General features: G+C 41.9%; 8 protein-coding genes across 9 annotated transcripts; 5 read left to right on the top strand and 3 right to left on the bottom strand.

The window, feature by feature from the left end:
• The first annotated feature begins 14 nt into the window (after positions 1-14).
• Positions 15-2,266, top strand: LOC108608040 (non-specific lipid-transfer protein). Its single transcript, XM_017999221.2, has 5 exons — positions 15-130; positions 418-741; positions 796-986; positions 1,046-1,929; positions 1,991-2,266. The coding sequence occupies exons 1-5, from the start codon at positions 86-88 to the stop codon at positions 2,179-2,181; spliced, it is 1,635 nt and encodes a 544-aa protein (XP_017854710.2). The 5' UTR covers positions 15-85; the 3' UTR covers positions 2,182-2,266.
• A 334-nt stretch (positions 2,267-2,600) lies between these two features.
• LOC108608039 lies at positions 2,601-7,918 on the bottom strand. Its single transcript, XM_017999220.2, is given in 11 exon segments — positions 2,601-4,123; positions 4,125-4,351; positions 4,411-4,701; positions 4,777-4,916; positions 5,216-5,355; positions 5,415-5,555; positions 5,627-6,130; positions 6,188-6,760; positions 6,847-7,106; positions 7,175-7,502; positions 7,578-7,918. Coding segments are annotated over 11 exon segments (3,753 nt in total). The 5' UTR covers positions 7,695-7,918; the 3' UTR covers positions 2,601-3,091.
• Positions 7,919-8,244: 326 nt separating this feature from the next.
• Positions 8,245-11,945, top strand: LOC108594307 (WW domain-containing oxidoreductase). The gene is made up of 5 exons (XM_017979452.2): positions 8,245-8,393; positions 8,447-9,136; positions 11,269-11,398; positions 11,466-11,594; positions 11,652-11,945. Exons 1-5 carry the CDS (start codon positions 8,302-8,304, stop codon positions 11,847-11,849), a joined length of 1,239 nt encoding a protein of 412 aa, XP_017834941.2. The 5' UTR covers positions 8,245-8,301; the 3' UTR covers positions 11,850-11,945.
• LOC108594304 (succinate dehydrogenase assembly factor 4, mitochondrial) lies at positions 11,849-12,614 on the bottom strand. The gene is given in 4 exon segments (XM_033294248.1): positions 11,849-12,052; positions 12,054-12,235; positions 12,305-12,341; positions 12,585-12,614. Coding segments are annotated over 4 exon segments (360 nt in total). The 3' UTR covers positions 11,849-11,941.
• A 219-nt stretch (positions 12,615-12,833) lies between these two features.
• LOC108594305 (protein CEBPZOS) lies at positions 12,834-13,263 on the top strand. Its single transcript, XM_017979449.2, has 2 exons — positions 12,834-13,043; positions 13,097-13,263. The coding sequence occupies exons 1-2, from the start codon at positions 12,914-12,916 to the stop codon at positions 13,240-13,242; spliced, it is 276 nt and encodes a 91-aa protein (XP_017834938.1). The 5' UTR covers positions 12,834-12,913; the 3' UTR covers positions 13,243-13,263.
• LOC108594306 lies at positions 13,232-13,579 on the top strand. Its single transcript, XM_017979451.2, has one exon. It carries the CDS (start codon positions 13,252-13,254, stop codon positions 13,501-13,503), a length of 252 nt encoding a protein of 83 aa, XP_017834940.2. The 5' UTR covers positions 13,232-13,251; the 3' UTR covers positions 13,504-13,579.
• Positions 13,580-13,697: 118 nt separating this feature from the next.
• On the top strand, positions 13,698-14,790 carry LOC108603140. Of its 2 annotated transcripts, none has more exons than XM_017991681.2 (2): positions 13,698-14,445; positions 14,501-14,790. In XM_017991681.2, the coding sequence occupies exons 1-2, from the start codon at positions 13,756-13,758 to the stop codon at positions 14,618-14,620; spliced, it is 810 nt and encodes a 269-aa protein (XP_017847170.2). In that variant the 5' UTR covers positions 13,698-13,755; the 3' UTR covers positions 14,621-14,790. The 2 variants fall into 2 exon arrangements, with proteins under 2 accessions (XP_017847170.2, XP_033150212.1); XM_033294321.1 differs by lacking the exon at positions 14,501-14,790 and having other exon boundaries at positions 13,698-14,286; positions 14,354-14,440.
• Positions 14,791-14,845: 55 nt separating this feature from the next.
• Positions 14,846-15,697, bottom strand: LOC108604079. The gene is made up of 3 exons (XM_017993354.2): positions 15,589-15,697; positions 15,101-15,535; positions 14,846-15,045 (listed from the first exon to the last, which is right to left on the bottom strand). Exons 1-3 carry the CDS (start codon positions 15,614-15,616, stop codon positions 14,915-14,917), a joined length of 594 nt encoding a protein of 197 aa, XP_017848843.2. The 5' UTR covers positions 15,617-15,697; the 3' UTR covers positions 14,846-14,914.
• Positions 15,698-18,978: the final 3,281 nt, after the last annotated feature.

The following is an 18,978-nucleotide window of genomic DNA, read 5'->3' as shown; positions in this document are numbered from 1 at the left end:
GCCAATAATATTTAGTTGCAGATTAACGGTTGCTGCGTTTACATCCATTTTAATTTTCCAAAAAATTAAAACGAACATCAAGAAAATGACCAAGACCCGAGTGTATGTTGTTGGTGTCGGCATGACCAAGGTAAATTACATTAAACATAAAATAAAATAGAGTGTCTTGTTTTGCAACTGAGATGAAGTGCCACAAAAAGTTGCGCTACAAGTTGGGTGGCTCTCCATGTATGTGTACATACCAGCATTAAACATCAATTATCGCTTCCGGACTTTGAACTCCAGTGGACTCTTACGCCCATCCAATCGAACTCTTGTTATTGTGTTAATCTTAATCTATAGCTCAAACGCGTTATCTTAAGTAGTACGATTAAATTTAAATGCGACTATAAATATTCAGAATTTGTCTCTTTTCAGTTCGAGAAACCTGGTCGCCGAGCGGATGTTTGCTATCCAGACATGGCCAAGGAGGCCGTGACCAAGGCTCTGCAGGATGCCAAGATTGAATACAAAGAAGTCCAGCAGGCTGTTGTGGGCTATGTATATGGTGATTCTACCTGTGGACAGCGTGCGGTATATGAAGTTGGCATGACCGGCATTCCAGTTTACAATGTAAACAACAACTGCTCCACGGGCTCCAGTGCGTTATATCTGGGCAAGCAGATCATCGAGTCTGGCAATGCAGATTGTGTTTTGGCTTTGGGCTTTGAGAAGATGGAACGTGGCTCTTTGGCAGCCAAGGTAAGTCAATTATTAAAATGTTAATTACTTTAAGCTATTCAAATTTTTTATTAGTACTTTGATCGCGCTAATCCCATGGAGCGTCACATTACCGAAATGGCTGAGTTAGCGGAAATTGGAGCTGGTCCCATGGCTGCTCAGATCTTTGGCAACGCAGGCAAGGAGCATATGAAGAAATATGGCACCAAGCCAGAGCACTTTGGCAAGATTGCCTGGAAGAATCACAAGCATTCAGTGAACAATCCGTAAGCGCTTAGATGGTCTAATTTGATATTTTTATTTAAAACACAATCTTTATTATTAGCTACTCGCAGTTCCGCGATGAGTACACTCTGGAGCAGATAATGAAGTCGCCGCAAGTGGTGGAGGGAGTGCTGACCAAGCTGCAATGCTGTCCCACCTCTGATGGCTCTGGAGCTGCTATTTTGGCCTCAGAGTCGTTTGTGCGTCGCCATGGCTTGGAAAAGCAAGCAGTGGAGATTGTGGGCATGGAAATGGCTAGCGATCCAGCTTCTACTTTTGCAGACAAAAGTCTCATGAAGATTGCCGGCACCGACATGACTCGTCTGGCTGCACAGAGACTGTTTGTTAAGAGCGGTTACAAGCCACAGGATGTGCAGGTGGTGGAGCTGCATGATTGCTTCTCTGCTAATGAGCTGGTGACCTATGAAGCATTGGGTCTCTGTGCTGAGGGCAAGGCTGGCGAATTTATTGATCGTGGCGATAATACTTATGGTGGCAAGTTTGTAATTAATCCCAGCGGTGGACTCATCTCCAAGGGACATCCTCTGGGCGCCACTGGCTTGGCTCAGTGCGCCGAGCTCTGCTGGCAGCTGCGTGGTCTGGCCGAGAAGCGTCAGGTGGACAATGTGCAGCTGGCCCTGCAGCATAATCTGGGCCTGGGTGGTGCTGTGGTGGTTGCGCTATACCGTTTGGGTTTCCCAGCTGCCAACAGCATAAGACACAATCTAACAGCGGCTGCTGCAATAGCTACCAGTGATGAGGGCTTCAAGGTGACGCCGCTGCTAAAACTGCTGGAGCAAGCTATGCAAGAGGATAAGGATAATCTGATCGAAAAGGTGCGTGCGGTGTATGGCTTCAGGGTCAACAATGGACCCAATGGACAGACAGGTTTCTGGGTAATTGATGCCAAGCAGGGCAAGGGCAAGGTCATCTTTAATGGAACACGTAAGTGCAAGCAACAATTGAAGTGATTAAAATATTTGTTATAAAGGCATTTGTTTTTTAGAAAAATGTGATGTTACTTTCATAATCAGCGATGAGGATGTGTTTGAGCTGCTCACTGGCAAGTTGCCGCCTCAGAAGGCTTTCTTCCAGGGCAAGGTCAAGATACAAGGCAACATGGGCTTTGCCATGAAGCTAATGGATCTACAACGCTCAGCTCAGGGACGCATTGCTGAGCTGCGATCGAAGCTTTAAATGTTACTTTGCGCAGCTTTTGATTTTTTTATATTAATATTTTGTATTATTGTTAGCAATTAAATTGTTTTTATACGCTTTGGCATTTTAAAAATGTAAAAGAGGAGCACGTATCTGAAATGAAGAGAAGCTGCGTCGATTGTCCGTCCGACTCAAAGAAGAATTGATATTCTTCCTACAATAATAGAACACAAAAATATTGTTAAAGTTTTTTGTACGATGCGAATCTTTATTGTTTCATCAACGTTTATGGGCTTTTTTTAAAAACTACAAACTATATCATATATGTATGTCTGTATATGTGCAAGTGCTCACTAATACACACGCAAAAAACACTTCGAAAATGTTAGTTAAAGAACAAAATAAAGAAAATACCTTCAAATTAAACTGGGAGGCCCCGCGCTGCACATGCAAAATACCTGGGCCTGTTATAAGAATGGTGTTTATATTTATAATTAAGATATGGGTATGCTTGAAACTATATATCATATAATATAATATTACATATTTTTTATCAAAACTCAAAGTAAATCGTAAACTGTTTCAGTAATAATCTTAATATGTTTAGCCTAAAGTGCCTGTCGTTAAATAAATAAAACAAAAAAACTACAAAACTAAAAGGTGCTTTAGTTTTTTTTAGCATTTTGAGCTTAACTACAATTATTAAATAGAATAATATGTGAGTGGACAGTGCTGTGGGTGTGTGTGTTTGTGTGTGTTTGTTTGTTTTTTTTTATATGCTTAACTCTTATACTAGTTATATATACAATAAACAAATTCTGCCTTGGCTCTGAGAGCGCTAGCCGCAAAAGTTAAATTTACAGTATGAATATAGAAACAATTTTGCAACAAATGTTTTGTTTTTGTTATTTGAGAGAAGCCTCTAAGCTGCTGCGAGCGCAGCCGCCGCTCAGTAGCTCTGGCTTGTACTTGCCTCAGTGGCGCTGGGAGCGGAGCTGCTGCTGGTGCTGTTGCTAATGCTGGGCTTGTTGTCCATGCTGGCCATAATGGAGCCAAGCAGATCGACAGGCGTGGCTTTGACCACACCTCGACTGCCGGCTAAGCTCAGCTTGTAGGTTTTAATGCCGGCATTGGTCTTTTGGATGCTGGTAATCTTGACAGCTGTGGGTGGCGGCGGCGGCGGTGGTGGTGGCAATGTGGGCATGGGTGGAAGGGGTGGTGGTGGCAACATTGCAGCCGCTGGCAGCTGCACTGTCTCCAATGGTATGATCACTTCCTCACAGACTTCGCTAACTTCCTCCTCATGGTCGACAAACAGTTGCGGCGTGCTCTCGACGATTAACTCATTGGCCACATCCAGCACTGGATCTGGTGCAGGTGGTGAACTGGGCGACGATAGCAGGGTCGCTTGTACTGGGGCAACCTTATTTGTGGGCTCATCGGAGGCCAGTTGCAGTTCAATTTTGATTTCGGGCTCCTTTTGATTAAGGCTATTAACATAGGCTTCGCGATGCATGAAGGGTGTCTGAGGCACTAAAGGTAATGGTGGTAGCGTCGCTGCCACAACAATAGGCAGCGGTGTGACAACTTCAGCAATCAAACGCGGCATTTTTGCAGCCGGAGCGGATGGCAATTCCTTTTTGCAACGCTCACGCTCGCGCTCGCGCTCTTTTTCCTTTTCCTTCTCCTTATCCCTCTCCTTTTCTTTTTCCTTTTGCCTATCCTTATCGCTTTGCTTGTCCTTCTCTTTAGGCTTATCGCGACTGCCTTTTTCCCTGTCCTTGCTATCCTTGCTATCATTTGTTCCCGTCGCCTTATTTAACTTGTTGTACTTGTGCTCATGCTCCAGCACCATTTTACGCATATCTATTTTGGCCTCATCCTTGCTGGGTTTCTTCTTGGGCGTGCTGCTGCTGGTGCTGTTGCTATTGGTCTGCACTATGGGTGAGGCTTGACCGGATGCACAGTCATCTACACTGCTTCTCACTGGAACGACGCTCTTTGCCATCCAAGTCGATAAGCTTGCGTTTGGCTTTGCCATCGTGTGCACGCTTCGAAGGCGTTTTCTTGCCCGCATCATCGTGTCCAATAGGATTGGGTAAAATAGTTTGCTTTTCCTTATAATGCGGCGTCTCAGCCAACACGGGATTGTTCTTCTCGTTGATAACCTCCGTACCGGGATAATACTGACGCAGACGCAAATGCCAAGCTGCAATGACAAACAACGTTACCAAATGCTAGACAAGATTAGCAGCCGAAAGGACTTACCAATACTTGTGACAGCCGTTACCGTACGGAATTGATGTATTATATTGCGTGGCAGAAAGTAAATATCATTGTCACAGAGCTGAATGCGAGCATAGCGTATGCCATCGCGTCTCAACTGATTCAGCTTGGCATCCTCAATCCATTGCACACATTGTGAGATGGGTGGCTCGTGCAGATCCAACTGCAGCATCTCCACCAGCGTATTAAAGTCCTGAGCAGCAAAGGCAACCACATCCTTGGTGATGCGATTCTGTTTATAAGATTGTCCACAATGCACAGCCTTGAGAATGCCTGGGAAAATAAAAAACAAAGTAATTATATGAATTTGATAATCAGTTAACTTCATTATTTTTTAGAATAGCTCACCAACTGCAGCAGTTGTAATGCGTTCATGTCCATGTCCCACATGATCCGCATGCGCCTTGGTGCGATCCTCAATCATTGTTTCACGCGCCTCCGAGAGGCGTGGCAGATACTGCAAATTACGCAACTCATTGATGCGTGTGCTAAAAATTTAATATTTATAATATTTATTATATTTAAGCATTAAACAAATTTAGTGCTCAAAGGCGCTTTTTAATAAAACAAATAAATGTTGATTAACAGAAGCTATAAAACCGCTACAAATATAAAATTAAAACTAATAAAAAGTTTAGTTATGTACAATAAATATATTTATTTAGTATAAAAGTTTACAAAAGGAAAATAAGGCAAGTGATGAAACCAAACCAAAAATGTTATTGAATGAATTTTGTACGTTTTTGTTATTTAGCCAAAGTTAGTAATAAATAATTAAAGCACTTACCGCTGTCGCTTGAGTGGCGTTTTGCTATTCAATTCCGCCGTGGGCACCAATTGCTCACCAGCACGTATCCAGAGGATAGGACCATCATTCGATTGACGTGGATCCGTTTGCAAAATGGAATTAACGGCCCAAGGCATGGTCTGTAAACAAATAATTAAAATTCAATATTTATGAATATACAAGTTAATATTTTACGCACCTTGCTCAAGAACGGATTCTGCTCAATGCGTCCTAGCAAGTCCGGAAAGTAGCCGCCCACCTCTTCATGCACCTTGCCCACCAAACTAATCTGGTGCAATGGTCCGTAGCGAAAGGTGCCCTGGCAATAATTGCGCACCACCTAAATGGAAGATTATTATACAATTATTACTTAATAATATTTGCAACTGCTTTGCTTTTAGTTGGACGCACCTGCTCATTGTACTGCGCCATAGTGCAGGTTTCTATATCCGAATTGCGTCCCAGCACGCCTGCCTTGACAGTCAGCGTGGAATAGTTCTCCGCCATATGCTCCAAGAGATCGGGTATATAGCGCGCCGAATCATGCACTATGCCCATGACATGATGCGCAAATCCTTGCTCATCTTCAGCAAAGCAAACACTAAAGAATTCATCCACCAGCTCGTCCATTTCATTTGGCGGCAGTGCATCGATCTCATGCTGATACAAATGCACTATGGAAGCGCCGCCATTTGGATACTGCTCCACTTGAAAGTAACGTCCATATTTGAGATGCTCCAACCCAGCGGCCACTTTGCGATTCTCCACCGGCATTGTAGAACTTTGCGCAGTCGTTTGCCAGGCGCCAGGAACGGGAGTATGCTGGAGGCATTGGACGCCGACGCTGCTGCGACGTATTTTGGAACGCTTATAACACTTGGAACAGTCCCGTGATGATGATGAAAATGTTGAAGTCTGTGCAACAAAGGTAGATTGATAATATATGTATTTAAAAGATATTTCACTATTTACCTTTTCCCGCTCTCTATCTTTATCCCTGTCACTGCGATGTGACTTTTTATCTTTATTGCGTGATGATGCACTGGAGGAACTGCTACTGGAACTTGACTTGTACTCGCTGCTGTGGCGATTTGTACAGGATTTACTGCCACTGCTACTGCTGCTGCTGTTGCTGTTGCTGTTGATATTGTTAATATTGTTTGTTGTCGCTGAGGTTTTCGGTGCTGGTGAGGGCATTAAAAGGCTGCTTGTATTATTTTCACACTTAAGCTTGACTGTATCTAGTGTTGGGTCAAAGCTCAATTGTCGCGTGACATCGTCGCGTGATTTCATTATAGCTTTCAATGCATCTCCATTAAGCAAAGGTTTTGGTTCCAATGCCTCTTTTTTGATTTCTGTTTCCGTCTTGATTTCCTTGCTATTTATAAGTAACTGCGGCTCAACTTTTATTACCTCCTTGTCCTTATCCTTTTCCTCCTTAATGGCCAGCGGCTTGCTGGAACTATTGTTGCTGCTGCTCCGACTGCTGTCCGAGCTTCGGCGCCTATCCGAATGCGATGAGCAACTCGACGAAGACGAAGGTATCTATAATAAATCGTTATTGTTTTAATTGTAGCTTAAGCCAAAACGCACTTTGTTTTTTCAATAAACAAATGAAAAGTTTGCTTTACCTTTTCTCTTTCTCTATCACGTTCACGTTCTCGATCTCTATCGCGATCGCTTCTGTATGACTTCTTGTCTTTATTGCGTGAAGATGAGGATGAGGAACTGGTGCTAGACTTGTAGTCATTACTGTGGCGACTTGTATAAGTTTTGCTGCTGCCTTTATTGTTTTCACGATCCTTGATACTGCTGCTGCTGCTGCTATTGCGCGGCTTGTCTTCATCTCTTTCGCGTTCCTTATCTTTTTTCTTCTTCTTGTGATTACGCTCTGTGCAAAAAAGTAAGAAAAAATAAATTTAAATACAAACTAAGAGGCATTTGGCAACTTTAACGTACCCGTCTCTGTTTCCGCTGCTTCCGTCTTATTGATACAATTTGTTGTAGCTGTTTTTGTTGGTGTAATTGTTGGTGTCACCGTTGTTTTCGCATTTGCATTGGCATCAACATCGCCTGATGGTTGCTCTTTTTGTGTTATTGTTTTAATGCTACCTTCGTTGGTATTGTTGTTGCTTTCTGAGGGCAAATGTATGGTCTCTTGCCCATTCTCTAATTGCGCCTTGTCGTTGTTGTTGTTGATATTAATGCTGCTGTTTTTTGCTATTGTCGATGACGCCGCAGCAACTTCTGCGCCGCTGCTGCTGCCGCTGTCGTTGCTTATCATTGTCTGTGTGTTGGAGTATGGATAAGAAAATGTAGTATGCTCGAAAATTGAGCGGCAATTTCTGAGATGCCGACTTACCGCTGCATCATTCGAATTTGTTGGAGGTAGTGAGACCGTTTCTAAGGCTGTGCTTTCGGTGCTTTTATCCTGGCACATGGCAGGCAGCGTCGGCGTTAATGTGTTATTTTTTTCCATTCTGTTTGCACTGCTGTTTGTATGTGTGTGCGCGTGTGTGTGCTTGTGAATATCGATTTGCAAATACCGAATACCGTCTACGTGACGCTTCTCAGGCAGCAAACTAATTGCACTTGTTGTGCAATTTTCTATCAGCTGCGCTTAACACTATATATTTTCTTGTACTTATATTGTTAACTGCGTTTTATTTCACGCCCCGATCACTTCTTGACAACATTTTCGCGTTTTTTGTTCTAGAACGATTATTTATTTTGATGAAAACGTTTCCATTGTGCGATATACGCTTGTACGATTGACTGTGGCGGTCGGACAACATGCAAACAGCTGACTTTCTTAAAATAAGCAAACCGTTTCCTTTTTATTTTTCATTATTCCTTATTAAAATTTAAGTATAAAATACAATTTTATCGGATTTCCGAATCATTACGTTAATAAAAAGTGCGTAGTTTTGCGCCCGTAATTTCTATTGCTATCTCTTTCGCTCAACAATGTGAGCAATCATGCGGCCGCCACAATAAAAATTTGCTATCCGGCAATATGCCGTTCTAAACAGCTGTTGCTGCTTTTCAGTCCAAAGTTTATAAAATATTTTTAATTACTTGAAAATATGATGTCCATGCCAGATTCAGACTCTGAGGATGAGTTACCGCCAGGTTGGGAAATGCAAGCAAATGACGACGGTGTCGTTTGTTATGTAAAGTAAGTAGATGGGCCAATATTTGGACATTAATACAATTTGTTTACATTTGCAGCCAACAGAATAAAACAACGCAATGGACACACCCACGAACTGGGCGCTCAAAACGAATTGCCGGCGAACTGCCCTTGCATTGGGAGCGGTACTATGATGAGCAAAGCAAGCGATACATGTTTCTTAACAAAGAAACTCAACAACGTACAAACATTGATCCACGCTTAGCTTTTGCTGTTGAGGACCCAACATTAAATGTGTCCAAAGTGCGTCAAAGATTTGATTCCTGCAGCACTGCCTTGCAGGTGTTACACGGCAAGGACTTGCACGGTCGTCTAGCACTCATTACTGGCGCTAATTGTGGAATTGGCTACGAAACAGCACGCTCACTAGCAATGCACGGCTGTGAAATCATCTTTGCGTGTCGCAATATTGCGGCTGCCAATGAAGCAATTGAACGCATTGCAGTAGAGCGTCCAGCCGCACGTTCTAGATGTCGTGCAGTAAGCCTAGACCTAAGCTCGATGCACTCAGTCAAACAATGCGTGGAGACTGTAAAGGCTGATGTACACCACATAGACTATCTTATACTTAATGCCGGCGTCTTTGCTTTGCCACATACCAAGACCACAGATGGACTCGAGACAACATTCCAAGTATCACATCTCTCGCATTTCTACTTAACCACACAGCTGGAATCCCTGTTTGATCACAATACAAGGATTGTTGTATTGTCTTCAGAATCCCACAGGTAAGTCTTATAATTTTATTGTATTTTTACATCTCTTTTACAGTTAGCTGTGATAATAAGTATGGTCAGTCTGCACTTTATATTGTTACGAAGCTTTCAATCAAGCATACATTAAAAATTTATCAAACAACATTTTATTAATCTTGAGATTACGTTTAATTACCCAAGACGACTGTAGTGGTGGTGGTATTACTTTTATGGCCAGCACTGTAGGCTGTATTTATTTTGCATGCATTTCGCATTTTTATTTTGCATGCATTTCGCATTTTTTTTTCTTTGATTGTGAGTTTGTTGCACTTTTATGTCTAACGTTGGACTTTGGCCTGCTTTAACGTCTGGTTTGCGTTGGCGTCGCTGCTTTCCTAGAGAGAAACTATAAATAAAAACTATGCACGCAGCCGAAATAGTTGTGGGGCAAAGATATCTAATTGGACAAGCAATTGGATCTTTTGGATTTTTATATGCTGTAGATAATTTTTATGAGTAGCCATATTTATTCAAATTAACAATGCAAATATTAGCATTTTGAGATTTCTTTATTAAACACTTTAAGTACTCAAACATATTTTTCGTTAGTTTGCCTTGAATTTTATTGTTTTGAAACGTCGCTTTCAAGGCAAAACGAAATTGAACTACGCTTTGAAAGCTTCTTTTGTTTACATTTTTGTTTTAACAACAATTACGCAGCAATTGTAAGCTTATCTTTATCAGCTTACATTTACATTGTAAATTGATATATTTCTGTCATGTTATTTGATCGCACCCTAATGTTATGTACCAAACACCAACAAATTGTTGAATGCATACAAATATTATTTCTATATTTACGTATGCAAATATAGTACAGATGCTGTATAGTCATATCAGTGCCGTATTTAAACAAACACCCTCACGTGCTGGCACAGTGGAACAGATTGCATGAATTTTCAGTAATAGACTGACTAACCTATCAACAAAATAGAAATCACAGCTTTGCGCCACTGTTTGCGCAGCTACAAAAACATAAATCAACGAATATAGCATAAAACGTAATTGAGGTAAACTCTGTAGTTGGAGGTGGTTTTGCAGTTGTTGCTCATTGGCTGAGATGCGTTCGTTGCTTTACTCACGTATCACCCTCGTTGTGTTTGTATCTCGTGAAAGAAGCATGCAACCAAAGTCGCGTGCGCCACAGTGTGTACTCGCCGAAAGTCATGTATGCCATAAACAAGATACATACTTGGTACATACAGCAGATGTACAGGCCTGTCATAGTTTTTTTTTTAGTTTGGTATTGGGGTCAACACAAATACCATAAATGGATAATTGATAAGCGTTGCAATGCCGTTGAAGTATTGTTTACCAAAATAAAAAGTTTAGTCAGCTTGGGAGTTTTTATTTGTTTTCAATAAGAACAATAAGAATTAATTTCAGAATTTGCACATCCATTTACATTGTATACGCAAATATTTTGCAGTGGGGTAGAACTAAAAAAAGAATTTGCATTTTAATTTGCGCATATTTAAGTTCAAGCCTACATATGATTAGGTCGACACAAACAAATACAAAGTCCATTCAAATTTGTATGCCACATTAGATGCGGCCTTTAAAGCTCGACCGCATGCGCTGTAATAAGTTCAACGGCATATTCAAAACAAAATTATTTAAATTTTTTGTGACTTGTTTATAACTTTTTATTTATTTAGTATAATTTTTAATATGTAAATTATACAATTTTCAGACAAATAATATGTATAATACCAGTTTAAATCGTTACACTCTGTTTTTGAAATACACTTTCAATTTATTTAATTACAATTTGTGTGCTTTGTGCTTTGTGTAGGCGCCTTTGTTGTTGTCATAGCCTGAGCTTTTGTCGGTTGCGCCTTTGCCTTTGCATCCCAATAACAACGCAGTGACGGCACAAAAAGAATAGCATAACAAAAAGCATAACAAGAAACAACACAACAAAGTCAATCAAGACTCGTTTGCATACAGCGGGGGCAAAGTCCAGAATGAACTAAGCATTGATGCTAGTACTGAAGCCGGCTTGCGAACAAAACAAAACAAAAATGAAAACAGACCACAACTGCGTCTTAATATAAATGCTTATTCTACTTCTCCCCTCTCGCCCACTTGTTGATCTCTAATAGATTTGCCAATCTGCCCGCAAACAATTTAACACTGCAACATTTGTCACCGCCAAAGGAAAAGTTTTGGAGCATGATGGCCTATAACAATGCCAAGCTATGCAATGTGCTCTTTGCCCAGGAACTAGCAGAAGTGAGTCATCCATGACCATAAATAGTTATTGACCTCATTATTGACTACTTCATTCTCAATCTTCAAGCGCTGGAAACAACGCGGCATTTCAGTTTTCTCTGTGCATCCAGGAAACATGGTCTCTACACAGCTCTCCCGAAATTATTGGTTTTATAGATTCTTGTTTGCGTTTGTGCGTCCTTTCACCAAGTCGCTGGTAAGTTGAACTTTCCATACAGTTGCGAACACTTTCACTAAGCCCATCCACCTGCAGCAACAAGCCGCAGCCACAAGTGTTTACTGCGCCACGGCTCATGAGCTAACTGGACTATCGGGCATGTACTTTAACAATTGTTTCTTCTGTGAGCCCAGCAAACTCAGCAAGAGCGCTGGACTGCAGCAACAGCTTTGGGAGCTAAGCGAACAGTTGATCAAGGATATAATGGAGCAACAAACGAGTGTTTTTGTTTAAATATTTAATCTATTAATAAATTTTGCTTAACATAAACATTAAAAAAATGGCCTAGCTACAGTCTAAGGAACAATTTGTTGTTTGGTTAAGTACTAGAAATCTGAGCAACGTCCCTTGCGCTCCCAATCACCATAGCGTGTGGGTTCCGGTCCAGAGGGTCCACCAATTTCGCCAGTATAAGGATTTGTTTGATTGGGCCAGGGGTTTAAGTGGTTCCTTCTCCTGATAGGGATGACGCGAAAATTCATCCAATTTGCCCAAAGGCGTCTTGGCGCGTAACTTCTTCTGGAGAGCCATCAGCTTGTCAGTTTTCGATTGTGGTTCCTTTACCTCGACTACCATATCATTGCTGCTGGCAGAGGACCGCCAGAGAGATATATAGCTCACTATTTTAAAATAAATTTCCAATTAGTTTGATCTTTAGTGCTTACACTCTAACACACACACACACACACCTTGCTTGCCCACTTGTGGACAGGCGCGAATAGTTTGCTTGGACCAAAAGATTGCATTTTGTGGTTTAAGTTCAAATTAGTTTCTTCTTTAAGTTTTGTTCAAAGTACCGTTAAAATATTATGATCACTTGTTGGATTCTTATTTCACAATGTTCTTGCTTGCTCGGCTTGTGCACGTTTGTGGCAAATAAGCCGCTACCTCTTGTTTTTATACCGCGCTGCTATTGTTTCGTTATATGGCTACTGCGTTGGAAGCGGCACGTTCGTTAGTGGCTGTTACGTATTCGCGGCCAAGTATCGAAAGTGGCATCGAACGGCAACTTGAATATAATACTGTTTTAGGAACCCTTGTAAAATTTGCTTAAACGAATAAATTCTTGTTATTTTTCTTATTAATTATTTATGCAACAGCATATTTTTGTTTTACCTAAATATTTACATAAAACGATACTAAAATAGTTCTGACTGGAATCGATATCCAAACAGCTGTTTTCATTGCAAACGATTTAGAGTATTCGATTAATTAATATTGTCCTACCTCGTAAGCAATTGCTGCTGCTTTTGTTGAATTTTTTTTGTTTTTTAAACGTGTTTGATTTGTTTCAAGTAATGTTGCCCAAGACACCACGTACAGGTATTTGGAAATTCATTAAAGGTGGAGCCAAAACGCTGTTTGTAATTGAAGCCGTCTGCTTTGCCGCCAGCTACGGTCTCTACTACCGCATGAACACAGACCGAGGTAAGTTTGAGATGTTTTATATAAGCTCTGTAACTGACCATTTATCTTGTTAGATTTCCGCCGTTACATTAACGAAAAGTATCCATTTGCGCTTGAATACTACTACCAAATCGGAGAGCTTATTGGCGACAATAAAGCGCGACAGATAGACGCCAGCTACTGGACCGTTCCAACACCGCAAATAACAAAACAAGAATAACTTATCCAAATGGCTAGCAATCCCTATGTTAAATCTTTGCTATGGCTGGTTGCTTTTGGCGGCGCGGGCTATGGACTGATGGTATTAACGGAACCTAATGCGGAGAAAATTGAACGCATCAAGGCCTCAGCTCCTCCAGCACAATTGAGAGCACATGAACAACACAATGCTTTGTTTATGAAGAAATTACAGGAAGCCGCATCTTCAAGTGCTCCAGTTTATAGGCCATCTGCAGCGGGTGCTGACAAAAAGGAAAGCTAAACATACTTACATGCTTGTGATTGTTTATAAATTGTTATGTAGGATAAATAAATGCAGAGAGTTTGATATAACTTAATTATATTATTGGCAAACGTTTTTTTGTTAAACATTCAATTAGTGTGACCTTACCCAAGCAGAAATTTCTTGAGCATTACAGTCCACATCGATTATTCTTATCGATAAGCCTAGTTTAAACGAAATAAAGCAACTTCATTCTCAACTACAAATATATGTATTAGCATTAAATTGATCATGACTGATAATGTGCCACTGCTACCCACCAATAATCTACGCTCGGGGGTGCAATTTGGTGCAAGAAAAGAGTTTCACACGGTCTCAAAACAACAAAGCTTGGACAGTGCATTTTTGGGCAATGAAAGACGGCCCTGGAAGCAGACTCAAACGAAACCCAAGCGCGATGTTAACAAGGAACGGGACCTAGTATTGGCATTACTGTCCACAACTTCGCATGGCCTAGACACCAAAGAGAACGTCGAGAAGATTATGGAGGAAAATATTAGTTTCCGTGATTTGGCTTCGCTCTGTGATGAGGACTTACAGCTGTTTGGCTTTGATTCTCGTCAGCAACGTGGAGACCTGGTGAAACTGTTTTCTACACTGCCCAATCAGGATCCAAGCTATGAGCACATATGCCGCACGGACACTGCACAGGGATACAATAATTTAATCGTCGGCAATGCGGCAAATCATTTAATGTACATGCGTTCCTCTTTGGCGGCCACCAACTACAAGCTACAGGTGATGCCTCCAGAGGATGTGGTGGTGGGTGACAAGCGTTATGCAAGTCGCTTTGCATTGGAGGCGCTAAACAGCGTGCAATCCATTTCAGATGAGTTGGTCAACGATTTAAAGAAACTGGAAAAGATGATGGCGGAGCCCAGTAAGAAGAAACATCTTGACAGTGGATCACCAGCCAAGGAGGTGAGTAAACATTAAAGTAATTGCAGTCTCTTTAGTAAAGTACTTTTACTTTTAGAAAAAATTGCGCATTTTATATTACACAGCTATAGCTGTAGGCACAGCTTGTGCTTGGTTCTGGTGGTGGTCTAAGTACAACAACAGTGCCAATTTGGAAAACATCTCAGTGAAAATTTGAGATATAATAAATTTAACGTATAGCATTTATAACAACCAATTATTAGACTGTAACCATTCCATGGATTTCGCTGACTTTTATGTTCTCAAATATGTATTATCCTAACTATGAATCTCCCCATTGTAAGGCAAGCATGCTTACACAAATATTTACATTATTAAATTAAGAAAACAGTGAACTTACATTAAAATACAGATACGTTTATTTGATTTACAAATATCTTATATATTAAAATTAAGCTAACAAACTCCAACAATGTAATATAAAGCGAATGGCCCTCATTAACTTGACCATTTACTTTACTTTAACTTCTTCAGCTAAGAGCATAAATCCCAAATTTACATAGGTGTCTGCATGCTCCGGAAACTCCCAGGCTGTGGTATATGCTATGAGCTCACTTCGCTGCGTACAGTGCGCTATATTCTCTGTTAGAGTACAATAATTATATTACACTTTCAATTAATAAAACAACAAACTCACGCATCACACGTTGCTTTATGCTAGACTCCTTTTCATAGCGCTCTATCAGCTCCTCTGCAAAAGCAACAAACTGTCGTAGCTGCCAGCTGCGATAATAAATAATATCTGTTGCTTCGCCAGCGAGTCGCGTTATTCCGCGCAGCTGTCTTAGTGTCTCGCGGGTATTTCTGGTGATATCTGTAAAGATTGATGCAATGATGGCTAACTTGTTGCATGGCAACTGCAGGTCATCTGGATAGCTGTCGCTCTCTCCATTCGATTTTTCAAAGCAACGCGTTTTCTTGGCTTCAATGGCATAGCATAGGGCAGTACCGCGTTGTTGTGCCAGTTGCCACTTAGCATAGCCGCTTTGTAGTTCCTGGACCGCAGCATCCAAACGTGTCTTACAGGTGACCAAATTGATATCGTTCTTAATAGGTGACTGGCTGTCCGGCACTAAAAACGATTACCAAATTAGGTTTATGTTAGGTAATCTAGAGCTAACTTACGTCGCACTGGTGTTAACGAGTCCGCCATTTAATGTTTCCATTAAATATTTAGTCACAATAAAATATATAAACAAAAACAACAAGGCAATAGGTATGTACCTCAAGCAACTCGATAACAATTATTTCTTTCTTCTAAAAATAATCAAAAACGCGATTCGCGATAACGGTTTGTATTGTACAAAATAATTATGTCCACTGTGGGGGTGGGGCCCCCCCCCCCCCCCCCCCCCCCGGAGGGCCGATAGCTAGTTTTTTTTGTTAGGGAGGAGAAAAATGTAGTGTTGGGTAAGGGTAGTTGAGCGGCGCCCTTACGTAGTTTGAAAAGAGAGAGAGCGGTCAAGGGGGCATTGATCCCGGCGATGACTAGAAGAATGAAAGGGCGCCGCCATGATGGAGAGCAGTGCGTAGAAAGGCCTTGAGGTGCGCGGACGACAAGTGAAAAAAAAAGTGAACGGGGAAAGAAAACACATATACAGGAAAAACGGGAAGGCAGGAAGGGACCAGATCCGTAAGCAGTAACGATCAGGCCCACAGGTGAGTTGGGCTCAGAGGCCCAATTTCTTTTTTTTGTAGCGCAGCTAATTGTGCTGATCGCAGGTCGCAGAAAAGCAGGCGGTGGAATCCGCCTGGCCTACCTTCTGGTCTCTCAGAAGTTCCGCGCTTAGGCAAGGAAAAAAACCAAACTAGAAAAAAATATTAGCTGTTCATAAGCATTATTTATTAGCAATTTAATTTAATAATTGTTGTCTTAGAAATTAAGTATATTTTATAACCTAGAATATGCATACATTATATATATTATATATATTTATACCTACCCCTAAATTTTAACATATATTCAATCACACCCATTATCATTTAAGTTTCTATGTTTATAAATTAGGTTAATAAATGTTATGAGTATGAGAAATATGTGCGAGTAGATATTAAAAAGGCCAAAGGGGGGGAACGAAGGGGAGATTCCGCAAAAGGAGACATGTTCACATAAATAATCGTGTAGTCTTAGTTTGTCGTGGAGTTCATTCGTTATTGTGCAGTATGTAGTGTTGTGATAAGAAAAATTATTAAGTTATTGTTACGTGTTGGCGGGGTTGGGCCCCCCTGAGACTGTGAGCTGCCCGGGGGAGTCCACGATAGTTTACACGGGTCCACTGAGGGACACAACAATAATGGCGCCCAAACAAATGTCGGCACTACAGCCTCTATAATTAAATTAGGACAAGGTTGCCTCTGCTAAGGCGGCCCATAAACGAGCTGTCGCTTGAGAGGCAGCATAAACTTGGATAGGCCGTCATAACACAAACAACCTGTGATAAATAAATAGTGATATATATAGTAGAGTTAGACATAGTAATTAATATTGACCAAAGATTAGACATAATAGATTACACGCTCATAAGCTAGTGAGTTCCTTCGTGTTTATAGTTATATGGCAGATGTGCATGTATAAGTGTGTACGCTCACAGATTGTCTTTGGTCAATGTTAATGTGTACACTATGAAAGTTAAGTTTTTTTTTGTGTTATGGTTTGGACATAGTTTAGGAGTTTAGTGTTAGTCAGTCAACATAGGTGTTTGTAAAAATCCGACAAGACTATTAATTGCTTTCGGCCATGGAAAAAAAGATTTTTCAGGCACGTCAGGCGTCCGCAAGCCCATGAGGAGCTTCGTTGCGTCCGGGCGTGTCCTTCGATGGCGCAGTGGGATGAAATAAGGCCTACTGACAGCATCAAGCATAGATGAGAGAGATTTGGCTGTGGGAAGAAAGCAATCAATTAGTTAAAGTCTAGATTTTTTTTTTTATGTTTGAACAATTCTTCACTGCTGCTCGTCAAGCAAGCTGACGAGCACAGCAGTCGACAATTGGAAATCATGGTTTTATAGCGTCAGATGAACATGTCATAGGAGAACATTTGTATATCCCAAGGAGGGAAGTAACTCTTCCTTCCCCTTTTTGCCTCCAGTTTGTGAATATTTGCTGTACTTTTGTTATTTATATTTTTTTTTGTGTTTTTGTTGTTGCTCTGTGAGAGAACTCGTGAGAAGTATAACTTTACTAAATTAGGATATGGAAGAGTCTAGGAGAAAAGAGAGGGCCGGTGAGCCGGACGCTTCAGCAAGGGGGCCAGGGCCTGAGACATCCAGGGGGGCTGTCTCAAGGCAGACAAGTGCCCAAGAGACGACGTTCCTCCCAACATTCCCAGAAATACAGCTAGACCAGGCAGAATGGCCAGTCTCTAGTGAGGGCGCGGGAACGTCACGGCAGCAGCTAGAACTAGAGAGTAGGCTAGAACGCTTCTAGCAACGCTTACATGTTGAGGTGAGGGAAATGGTGGCAGAGCAAATTCAGCTAGGATTGAAGTTAGGACTAGCAGAATTGGTGGAGCAGTTGGGACAGTGTCGCCAGGCAACACCACGCCAACAACCACTCACCAGCGGACCAACTTCGTCAGAAGACACCGTGTTGCCTAGGAATGCATTTCGGACGGCCAGACCCGGATTGTTAACCGAAGCAGTGCCATCCAGGGAGGCTAGTCGACCAGGTTCGCACAGCAGTGTACCGAACCAATTCGCCATGCCAACAGCACATGGCACGGTCAGAACTGGTAGAGCAATGGCAAATGAAACGTTGGCTAGAGCACCACCGATCTGGAGACCTGGGCAAAGGGAGCCCAGGAACGACATGAGTCGTAGCCATTACGTCCCCCTTGACAAATGGGGACTACTCTTTAGTGGAGAGCCAGGAGGCATGACAGGCGATGAGTTCGTCTTTCGCCTAGAACATCTACAGGCGCATTATGCCATGCCATGGGCGGAGGTCATGCGAGACTTCCACAGGCTGACCACGGGCGAGGCCGAAGAATGGTATTGGCTGCTGATAAGAACCCAAAACATAGTTCAATGGGAAGAACTGCGTCAAGCGATAAATAGGCGATATGGCGATGGCCGACCGGATCATGAGCGACTACAGGAAATAGTAGAAAGGCGGCAACGGCGTGGCGAGACGTTAGAGGCGTATTTCCAGGCACTTTGGAGATTACGGTCTAAGCTACACAGCCCAATCTCTGAGGCCTGGATGGTCAAAGTAGCCAAGAGAAATTTGGAGGAGCCACTGAGACAAATAATCTTCCCAATGCAGGTGTATACGATGGATCATTTGAGGGACTCCTGCCTAGAGGCTGAACGTGTATTTGGGGGAGAACAAAAAAAATACAACCTGGGCTATAGGCAGCGTGAACGGGAAGAGATGCGTCCGGGTCGACTGGCGGAGCTCGTAGAGTCGCCGACCAGAGAGGAGACGGCCAATGTGAGCGAGGCGGTCGAAGAGGTGCAGACCAGCACCACCAGCGCGCCGAGACCATCATTAATTTGCTGGAATTGCAAGAGGACA

The sequence above is a fragment of the Drosophila busckii genome, chromosome 2L (genome assembly GCF_011750605.1).
Source record: "Drosophila busckii strain San Diego stock center, stock number 13000-0081.31 chromosome 2L, ASM1175060v1, whole genome shotgun sequence".
In the NCBI taxonomy this organism is placed as follows: Eukaryota; Metazoa; Arthropoda; class Insecta; order Diptera; family Drosophilidae; genus Drosophila; species Drosophila busckii.
Note: the sequence above shows the minus strand (reverse complement) of the source record. Positions and strands in the feature narration are given on the sequence as shown.

Excerpts from the sequence above, each read along its gene's own strand:
- LOC108603140 (XM_017991681.2), top strand. The coding sequence starts at position 13,756 with ATGACTGATAATGTGCCACTGCTACCCACCAATAATCTACGCTCGGGG. Across the intron at positions 14,446-14,500 it reads GTGGATCACCAGCCAAGGAG|AAAAAATTGCGCATTTTATA; the intron begins GTGAGTAAACAT and ends TTTTACTTTTAG.
- LOC108594307 (XM_017979452.2), top strand. The coding sequence starts at position 8,302 with ATGATGTCCATGCCAGATTCAGACTCTGAGGATGAGTTACCGCCAGGT. Across the intron at positions 8,394-8,446 it reads GGTGTCGTTTGTTATGTAAA|CCAACAGAATAAAACAACGC; the intron begins GTAAGTAGATGG and ends TTACATTTGCAG. Across the intron at positions 11,399-11,465 it reads TTGCCCAGGAACTAGCAGAA|CGCTGGAAACAACGCGGCAT; the intron begins GTGAGTCATCCA and ends TCAATCTTCAAG.
- LOC108594306 (XM_017979451.2), top strand. The coding sequence starts at position 13,252 with ATGGCTAGCAATCCCTATGTTAAATCTTTGCTATGGCTGGTTGCTTTT.
- LOC108604079 (XM_017993354.2), bottom strand. The coding sequence starts at position 15,616 with ATGGCGGACTCGTTAACACCAGTGCGAC. Across the intron at positions 15,536-15,588 it reads CTCGTTAACACCAGTGCGAC|TGCCGGACAGCCAGTCACCT; the intron begins GTAAGTTAGCTC and ends AATCGTTTTTAG. Across the intron at positions 15,046-15,100 it reads CATAAAGCAACGTGTGATGC|AGAATATAGCGCACTGTACG; the intron begins GTGAGTTTGTTG and ends GTACTCTAACAG.
- LOC108608040 (XM_017999221.2), top strand. The coding sequence starts at position 86 with ATGACCAAGACCCGAGTGTATGTTGTTGGTGTCGGCATGACCAAG. Across the intron at positions 987-1,045 it reads AAGCATTCAGTGAACAATCC|CTACTCGCAGTTCCGCGATG; the intron begins GTAAGCGCTTAG and ends CTTTATTATTAG. Across the intron at positions 1,930-1,990 it reads GGTCATCTTTAATGGAACAC|AAAAATGTGATGTTACTTTC; the intron begins GTAAGTGCAAGC and ends TTTGTTTTTTAG.
- LOC108594305 (XM_017979449.2), top strand. The coding sequence starts at position 12,914 with ATGTTGCCCAAGACACCACGTACAGGTATTTGGAAATTCATTAAAGGT. Across the intron at positions 13,044-13,096 it reads CCGCATGAACACAGACCGAG|ATTTCCGCCGTTACATTAAC; the intron begins GTAAGTTTGAGA and ends TTATCTTGTTAG.